The sequence below is a fragment of the Chrysemys picta genome, chromosome 2 (genome assembly GCF_011386835.1).
Source record: "Chrysemys picta bellii isolate R12L10 chromosome 2, ASM1138683v2, whole genome shotgun sequence".
NCBI classification, from domain to species: Eukaryota; Metazoa; Chordata; order Testudines; family Emydidae; genus Chrysemys; species Chrysemys picta.
This window is the reverse complement of record NC_088792.1, coordinates 27152538-27162108: the sequence shown is the minus strand read 5'-3', so window position 1 is coordinate 27162108 and position 9571 is coordinate 27152538. Positions and strand designations below refer to the sequence as shown.

The 9571-nt window shown below is 45.4% G+C and overlaps 2 protein-coding genes across 2 annotated transcripts; one reads left to right on the top strand and one right to left on the bottom strand.

The window, feature by feature from the left end:
* The first annotated feature begins 1659 nt into the window (after positions 1-1659).
* LOC135981266 (uncharacterized) lies at positions 1660-5185 on the top strand. Its single transcript, XM_065582842.1, has 2 exons — positions 1660-4307; positions 4805-5185. Exon 1 carries the CDS (start codon positions 1901-1903, stop codon positions 3353-3355), a length of 1455 nt encoding a protein of 484 aa, XP_065438914.1. The 5' UTR covers positions 1660-1900; the 3' UTR covers positions 3356-4307; positions 4805-5185.
* On the bottom strand, positions 3473-6161 carry LOC135981267 (myb/SANT-like DNA-binding domain-containing protein 2). Its single transcript, XM_065582843.1, has 2 exons — positions 5213-6161; positions 3473-4093 (listed from the first exon to the last, which is right to left on the bottom strand). The coding sequence occupies exons 1-2, from the start codon at positions 5760-5762 to the stop codon at positions 3579-3581; spliced, it is 1065 nt and encodes a 354-aa protein (XP_065438915.1). The 5' UTR covers positions 5763-6161; the 3' UTR covers positions 3473-3578.
* Between the last annotated feature and the right edge of the window lie 3410 nt (positions 6162-9571).

The window sequence follows — 9571 nt, the reverse complement described above, 5'->3', positions numbered from 1 at the left end:
ACTCAAGTGAGAATGATTCTGGTGCATCAGGAACCGGCAGTCCTTCTCCGTGGGGTACTGAGCGTATAGCTGATGGAATGTTTGGATAATGCACAGTCCACTTTTTCTTCTTTGACACACTTTTCCCAACTGGAGGCACCATGCAGAAGTAACAATTGCTGGTATGATCTGTTGGCTCTCTCCAAATCATTGGCACTGCAAAAGGATTTCCTTTTCCTGTTCAACCACTGGCGAAGATTTGTTGCACAAGTGTTGCAGCATATGTGTGGGGCCCACCTCTTGTCCTGATCTCCAATTTTGTAGCCAAAATAAAGGTGATAGGCTTTCTTAACCATAGTGGTTATACTGCGCTTTTGTGATGCAAAAGTCACTTCACCACAAACAGCAGAAGTTATCTGCCCTGTTCACACAAGTACGAGGCATCTCTGCTCACTTTGGCTAAACAGAAATGTGTCCCTTTGCAAAATCAAACACTGACAAATAAGAGAGCACGACACTGTATGATTTTAGAGCTGATATAGGGCAATTTGTTCAACAGAGTGATGTAAGCTTCGTTATGATTGCATCATCCATGACTTCTAGGAATAACATGATGCAATTCATATCATGTGTGACGCAATACCAGCTTCAGATTGCATCATTCATTGTTTTGCCTAAAAAGCAAGTGCTGTCCAAACCCAGTCATAGATTTATTCCTAGATCCAGTCAAAGATGTATTTTAGTCATTTCTGGTTTAAATTGAGATCCCTTCCCTTTATAACTCACTTATCCTCCGCCATTCCCAAGTCAAGGGTCGTATATACTGACCCAATAGCACATCTTGAAAACTAGAGCCAATCAATAATTTTAAGCATCATTTTCATTCTCAGTGACCCAGAATTAGTAAAGTTTGACTACATTTATTTCAGAAGCATTTTGGCTGTACAGCAGTGTTATAAGTGATAGCAAACAGATCAAAGTAGATTACCTAGCAAATAAATAAAAACACAATCCAAACCTAATATAATAGATAGGATTTGAATTAAGCAGTGTCTTACCCTGTTAGGTAGTTTAAACAGTCCACCAATGTTTACACACACAGGCAGGGCTTCCTTCCTTCAGGTCAGTCCTTGTTCCTCAGGTGTTTCTAGGTGTTCTCTTGTGTGGGGAGTGAGGCCCATTTGTGATGTCACTTCCCCCTTTGCATGCTTCGATGAGTCATGGCAACCATTATCCATGTGCTGACTGAAGCATCCCCAGGTGAGGATAAGCCTTTTCATGGTCCATTGATTTATTGATAGGCCATTCATTTTGAATAGGCCATTCATAATGTGCTGGCTAGACTATACGTAAAGCTTTGTGGGTGTTACCCAGAGCAAGCACTTTTGAAATACAGATGCATAGTCAATATTCATAACTCAAGATACAAAAATAAAACATGCATACAAATAGCATAATCATATTCAGCCATTCATAACATTTCCATTGACATGTTACATGACACATTTTGTACAAGGTGCATCATAATTATGTCATAATCATATGAGAATTATACCACTATGGTGAATATGGGGTGCAGAGTGTCACACCCACCATGTAATGCCCTTTCTCACTCTGCATAAAATGCCATGACGAGCACGTGCAACATTTATAGTTGAATTTTATTCAGTTTTCAGTCTAAGGGTATGTCTACACTACGGGATTAATCCGAATTTAGATAATTCGGATTTGAGAAACAGGTTGTATAAAGTCGAAATGAATGCGGCCACACTAGCACATTAATTCGGTGGTGTGCGTCCAAGTACTGGGGCTAGCGTCGATTTCTGCACCGTTGCACTGTGGGTAGCAATTCCATAGCTATCCCATAGTTCCCGCAGTCTCCCGCGCCCATTGGGATTGTGGGTTAAGATCCCAGTGCCTGATGGGACAAAAAACATCGTCGCAGGTGGTTCTGGGTACAGCCTCACTTCCTCCCTCCCTCCCTCCCTGCATGAAAGCAACGGACGGCAGACAACCATTTTCGCGCCTTTTTTCCTGGGTGGGTGAACACTGCAGACTCCATACCACGGCAAGCATGGAGCCCGCTGAGGTCAAGACAGCACTCATGAATATTGTAAACACCTCGCGCGTTCTCGTGGAGTTTATGCTGAGCCAGGACCAGAAAAACGAGGAGAGGAGGCAGCGGCAGCGGCAGCGCAGCGACAAGCATGATGAGGACATGGACACGGACACGGATACAGAATTCAGTGAAACCACAGGCCCCGGTGCTTTGGAGATCATGTTGTTAATGGGGCAGATTCTAAACATGGAACGCCGATTCTGGGCAAGGGAAACAAGCACAGACTGGTGGGACCGCATAGTGTTGCAGGTCTGGGACGATTCCCAGTGGCTGCGGAACTTTCGCATGCGTAAGGGCACTTTCATGGAACTTTGTGACTTGCTGTCCCCTGCCTTGAAACGCCAGAATACCAAGATGAGAGCAGCCCTCACAGTTGAGAAGCGCGTGGCGATAGCCCTGTGGAAGCTTGCAACGCCAGACAGCTACCGGTCAGTCGGGAATCAATTTGGAGTGGGAAAATCTACTGTGGGGGCTGCTGTGATGCAAGTAGCCAAAGCAATCACTCAGGTGCTGCTACGAAAGTTTGTGACTCTGGGAAATGTGCAGGCCATAGTGGATGGCTTTGCTGCAATGGGATTCCCTAACTGTGGTGGGGCGATAGACGGAACCCATATCCCTATCTTGGCACCGGAGCACCAAGCCACCGAGTACATAAACCGCAAGGGGTACTTTTCAATGGTGCTGCAAGCACTTGTGGATCACAAGGGACGTTTCACCAACATCAATGCGGGCTGGGCGGGAAGGGTTCATGACGCTCGCGTCTTCAGGAACACAACTCTGTTTAAAGGGCTGCAGCAAGGGACTTACTTTCCGGACCAGAAAATAACCGTTGGGGATGTTGAAATGCCCATAGTTATTCTTGGGGACCCAGCCTACCCCTTAATGCCATGGCTCATGAAGCCATACACAGGCAGCCTGGACAGGAGTCAGGAGCTGTTTAACTACAGGCTAAGCAAGTGCAGAATGGTGGTAGAATGTGCATTTGGCCGTTTAAAAGGCCGCTGGAGATCATTATTGACTCGCTCTGACCTCAGCCAAAGAAATCTCCCCATTGTTATTTCTGCTTGCTGTGTGCTCCACAATCTCTGTGAAAGTAAGGGGGAGACCTTTATGGCAGGGTGGGAGGCTGAGGCAAATCGCCTGGCTGCTGATTACGCGCAGCCAGACACCAGGGCGATTAGAAGAGCACACCATGAAGCGGTGTGCATCAGAGAAGCTTTAAAAACCAGTTTCATGGCTGGCCAGGCTACAGTGTGAAATATCTGTTTGTTTCTCCTTCATGAAAACCCGCCCCCTTTATTGACTGATTTTCTGTAAGGAACCCACCCTCCCCCTTCCCCCAGCTTTCTTTCAAACCAAATAAAGTCACTATCATTTAAAAATCATTTATTCTTTATTAATAGATTAGAAAAAGAGGGAGGGAACCCGGGTGGTATTTGGGAGGAGGATTACTGGGAAGGAAAAAGCCACAAAGAAAAGGTTAAAAAAATGACAGCCTTTTGCTTGGGCTGTCTACTGGGGTGGAATGGGAAGGTGTACGGAGCCTCCCCCCCCGCGTTCTTACACGTCTGGGTGAGGAGGATACGGAACATGGGGAGGGGGGAGGGTGGAACAGGGGCTGAAGCGGCAGTCTGTTTTCCAGCAGCCGTTCCTGAACCTCCACCAGACGCTGGAGCAGCCCCAGCGTTGCTTCCTTCATCCTCTGGTCTTCCTGACGCCACCTCTCATCTCGAGCGTCTCTCCTCTCCTCACGTTGGTCTCTCCTCTCCTCACGTTGGTCCCTCATGTCCTCACGTTGGTCCCTCCTCTCCTCACGTTCACTGACTTCTTTCCTATACTTTGAAACTGTTTCCTTCCACTCATTCAGATGAGCTCTGTCACTCCTGCTGGATTGCATAATTTCAGAAAACATCTCTTCTCGCGTCTTCTTCTTACGACGCCTTATCTGTGATAACCTTCGGGATGGAGGAGGGAGGCTTGAGGAATTTGCAGCTGCTGTAGGGAGGGGAAAAAAGAGAGAATTGTTTTAAAAGCTACATTTTGCAGAACAATGCTTATACTCTTTCACGGTGACCAACACTGTTCACATTACATAGCACATGTGATTTCTGTGCAAGGTCGCATTTTGCCTCTTAATGCTGAGTGCCTGTGGCTTTGCTGCTAGAGATCACAGGTCTGGGCAACAGAATTCTGCTTGCATGCGGCCATGGTAAGCCATTCTCTTACAGCTTCTGCGCCCTACTTTCCCACATACCAAGCATAGCTTGTAGAGTGCTGCAGAAGCCTGGCCAATCTCAGCCAGTTGGGGGGGGGGAGGAGTGTGGTGGGGCTTGTCTGGGCAAGTAGAGTGCTGCGGTTTTTCTGTTAACATTCAGCAGCACCAGAAAACAAACTAACCACGGTACCCCTCCCCCCCACCGCGTGGCTGGTATCAGGGAAGATCCCTACAGGCACCAAACTAATCCCCCCCCCACCGCCGCCCCCCCCCCTCGCCATGAATTCTCTGGGATGATCACAGTACCCCTCCCCCCACCGCGTGGCTGGTAACAGGGAAGATCCCTGCTAGCCAAACGCGAAAAACTCAGGGCCAATTTCCCATCTGCGCTTGGCTAACTGCAGGGAAGGATTTATTTTCCGCCACAGGCAAACAGCCCAGTAGGAACGGCCACCTCTGTCCCCTTAATTAAGTTCCCGTATTTCAACCAGGTTACCAGGAGTGATATCACTCTCCTGAGGATTACACAAGAAGATAAAGAACGGATGTTGCTTGAATGCCAGCAAACACCGGGACCATACGCTGCCAGGCTTTGTCAGGCAATGATACCAGATTACTTGCTGCAAGCATGGCGTGGTCAAGTGTCCTACCATGGAGGAGGGAATAAAGATGCACTGCCCAGAAACCTTCTGGCAAGGCTTTCGGAGTACCTCCAGGAGAGCTTCATTGAGATGTCCCTGGAGGATTTCCGCTCCATCCCCAGACACGTTAACAGACTTTTCCAATAGCTACAGACTTTTCCAGTAGCTGAACTGACCGCGAATGCAAAGTCAGGCAAAGTAATCATTAAAAACCGTTTGCTTTTAAAACAAGTTTTATATTTTAAAAGGTAAACTCACCTGAGGTGCCTTCCATGGGGTCAGAGTCTTGGGTACTGGCTTGGGAGGCTTGGGAGGCTTGGGAGGGTACTTCAGTCAGGGTGATAAAAAGATCCTGGCTGTTGGGGAGAATGGAGTGCTGTGTGCTCTCTGCAAGCTCATCCTCCTCCTCCTCCTCCTCCTCTACCCCATCGGCAGAATCCTCAGGCGTCGAGACTATCCCCGACCCAGAATCCACGAACACAGGTGGGTTAGTGGTGGCAGCCCCCCCTAGAATTGCATGCAGCTCGGCGTAGTAGCGGCATGTCCGCGGCTCTGACCCGGAGCGACCGTTTGCCTCCTTTGTTTTCTGATAGGCTTGTCTGAGTTCCTTGACTTTCACGCGGCACTGATCTGAGTCCCTATTGTGGCCTCTCTCCATCATGCCCTTGGAGATTTTTTCAAAAATTTTTGCATTTCGTCTTTTAGAACGAAGTTCTGCAAGCACTGAATCCTCTCCCCATACAGCGATCAGATCCAGTACCTCCCTCACGGTCCATGCTGGTGCTCTTTTTCGATTATCAGCCTGCATGGTTACCTGTGCTGATGAGGTATCTGTGGTCACCTGTGCTCTCCACGCTGTGCAAACAGGAAATGAAATTCAAATGTTCGCGGGGCTTTTCCTGTCTACCTGGCCAGTGCATCCGAGTTCAGATTGCTGTCCAGAGCGGTCACAATGATGCACTGTGGGATAGCTCCCGGAGGCCAATACCATCGAATTGCGGCCACACTAACCCTAATTCGAATTGTAAAAATCGATTTTGGCACTACTCCGCTCGTTGGGGTGGAGTACAGAAATCGATTTAAAGGGCCCTTTACATCGAATTAACTAGCGTCGTTGTGTGGACGGTTACAGGGTTAATTCGAATTAAAGCTGATAAATCCGAATTAAAGTCGTAGTGTAGACCAGGCCTAAGACTTATATGGGAGGAGTCTGCAGACTACATGTTGAATTTCCAAAGGGGTCCTCACCTCCATTTGAAATTTTTTAGAGGTCCACAAATGAAAACGGTTGAAAACCACTATTTTAGAAGCTGCCAGAAACTAGTTAGAGCAGCAGTGTGTATGCAGGTAGGCCTTGTGTTTACTTAATACACAGTTATTTGGGACCCAGCTGTGTCTATATGGTTTCTTCATATTGTTATTGTTGTGTAAAGTGCAATAGCCATAACAGTACTTAAGCACACAGATAACTTTAAGCACGTGCGTAGTCCTAATTAAGTTAATGGAATTTCCTCAAGTGTTTAAAGTTATACATGTGTTTAAGTACCCCAAACATCTTAAAGGAAAGAATGTTTAAGATTTTTAACAGACTACATAAATACTATATTTAGAAAAAAATTACTCTGGGGAAAATAATTACAGACAGAATACATTCTTGCATATTTTAAATGCAGAGTTTAATTTTTCATAATTATTGCATGAGCCCTGGGAAGATATAACAATTGCTAAAAATAAGCCTACAGCAGAATATGTAGGAATAAATTTGACTTTCAATATCAGCTTCATTTCCATAAAGACAGCACCATTGAAGAAAGAAACCTAAAATTGGGTGATTTATTTATGGATTCTTTAAGCTTCATTTGCATACTACTCTGTTTGCTCCTGTTAGTCATAGCTATAAACTGCCATTCTTCAACTTAGGTGCCTGAAGTAAGGCACTTACATTCATATTTAGGCACCTAAATAAAAGTGACCTGATTTTCACAGGTGCTGAGCACCCTCAACTTTTAGTTAAGTCAGTGGAAGCGAAATATTTTTATTAGGTGCTCGGGGTAGATTTAGGTGCGTTACTTAGGCACCTAAACTGAAGATTTTGGCCATAGATATTTTTTAACCACATTTTGTGACATATAATTGGAAGACATGAAATAACCCCATAGGGATGAGACTGTATGATTCAGTGCCTTGAGGAATATCTAGTTACTAGACAGGGTTTCAAATCATAAACATCTTGAAATGTTGGGAGACCTTAGCTCCGGAACTGCACTTGATAGCTAGTCTTACACCTAAAATGGGGGGTGGGGGAGAGGTGGATCTAAATGTGGCTGAACTTTGGAAACGTCCTGATCCAGATCTCAGCATTGTATCTCGGCCCCATCTCTCCTAATTACTGTGAGATGAAAATAGTGTCTTTTGGGGGGGGGGCATTAGGGGGCATTGGGTAGATAACAAACTTTCATTCAAAAAGCAAACAGCAACCACTGTAGAACTTCAAAATGTTTCCAGGAATTACATTTTCAACAAAGTTATCACAAGCAATATCTCTTTCTCTTTGTGTCTAATCTTCATTGATTAGCTATGAACAAGAAACAATATATTCCCAAATGTCTACATTTGACTAGAAATAGAAATTACTTAATGTCCAGTACTATGCATCTCACACTTGTTTGGCATTCCCTCAATACTCATTGACTGCTGTTTATCTGCACCACAAATTAAAATGTATCCTTAGGTACAGAGGAACATAGAATTTGGCTCACTGGGAGAAATCCTGGCCCAGTTGTAGTCAATGGCAAAGTTCTCATTGACTTCCACATTGTCTCAGACCATTGGTCCTCCAAGCCAAGTATTCAGCTTCCAGCAGTGGAGAATGACTGATGCTTCATAGATTCATAGATTCTAGGACTGGAAGGGACCTCGAGAGGTCATCGAGTCCAGTCCCTTGCCCGCATGGCAGGACCAAATACTGTCTAGAAGGGTAGAAGGAAGACTATCCTTTTTTCTAGCTATTTGTGCAGTGGAATCATATCCTTCCTGACTCTGGTACCTTACTAAGGATCCCTTGAAATTTGCAGGCTAGAACAAGATAATATTTATAATATTTGTCTAAAGAACAGGGGAGGCAGTGATGCCTAGTAGATAGAATGCTGGACATTGGGAGACCTGGACTCTATTGCTGGCTCAGCCATTGACTTGCTCGGTGACCTTGGGCAAATCACTTTCCTTTTCTGTATTTCAGTTTTCCCATCTGTAAAATGGGTTCAATGATACTGACCTCTTTGTAAAGCACTTTGAGACCTACAGAGGGAAAGTGCTGTAGAAGAACTAAATTAACAAAATATTATTGAGCCACACTGATTTTCAGCCACACATAGCCCTGGAAAATTGGATATTAACCTTTTAAAGTGACATTGAAATATTTATTGATGTTATGGGCTAGGTCCTACCCTATGCAGCTGTATGGCTGGGTCTGGGGAGGAAAGAACACATTTGTAGACTCTTCTCCTTCCATTCCCCAGTGCAAACAGCACTGAAGTATCACTACATAGCACAAATGGGAGTGCTAGGGAGGGGCCAGCTACTGGGTGGTGCACAATAGCTCTCATCCAACAATGAAAATATTTTTTCCTTCTGAGATGACATGCTGGAAGTGTAAACTTTCTGTTTCAGCTACTGCTGTGACTAAAATATATTCCTCCTGAGCCCATTCAATCATTTCAGCTTGAGGCAACTAATGTGTTACTCTTTTTCCTAGTGCCCCATATTGTCAGTGTTGTTCACCTCAGGAGAGCTAAGAGTAAACATTTACTTTCACCTGGAATCAGTAATTGGATTCTGTTGTTTGAGTGGTTGAAAAGAGGGGACTTGTGGCAACAACTCTTCCAGGAAATGAAGTGCAAAATTGAATTCATTTAACTATGGCTCATTTTATGAAGCTACATCATCATCATCATCATCATTGTTATGCATTATTTGTATTGTGATAGCACCTAAAAGCACTCACTGTGCTAGGTGCTGTATAACAAAGAGATAGCCATTGCCCCCACATGCTTACAAGTTCAGTAGATTTCTGTTTGCACAATCTTAGTAAAATTGTCATCTTCCCACACAAACCATGCAGAATTAGGGTTAGATTGAACTCCTGGCTAATGCAGCTGCACAGGGGCGAGTAAGTATTCTCCCTGCCCCTTGAGTGGTTCACATTTGTCCTTGCAAATTGCAGCGCTGGCACTTGGAGGACCCCAGATGGTTCCCCCTTAAGCAAATTGGCAAGGAGTGGATAAGATGGGTTAGGGATTAGGAAGAGTCATGGCACTGTCCCCCAAAAATACCAGCCACCAGGGTACTCTGGCCATGTAGAGACAGTATGTGACACCACAAAGAGGTATCACAAATCAAGCCCCACTTCCCTGTACAACTGGGAAGCTCCAGGATAATGTGCCTGTCTGGCTACATCTACACTGCACACCCCAGGTGACAGTGGCAGGTAGGGCATGTGTAGTACAGGCTGTGTCCACACTGTGGTGTGTAGCTACATGTGGCAGTGAAAGGCTCTGTCACGGGGGAGGCAGTGAGGAAAGGCTCCAACATCCCTGCTACCTTTCCCCTGCCAGAACC

Coding starts and splice junctions, on each gene's coding strand:
- LOC135981266 (XM_065582842.1), top strand. CDS start 1,901: ATGGGACAAAAAACATCGTCGCAGGTGGTTCTGGGTACAGCCTCACTT.
- LOC135981267 (XM_065582843.1), bottom strand. CDS start 5,762: ATGCAGGCTGATAATCGAAAAAGAGCACCAGCATGGACCGTGAGGGAG. Junction 4,094..5,212: donor CCCCATGGAAGGCACCTCAG/GTGAGTTTACCT, acceptor CCCTCCCTACAG/CAGCTGCAAATTCCTCAAGC.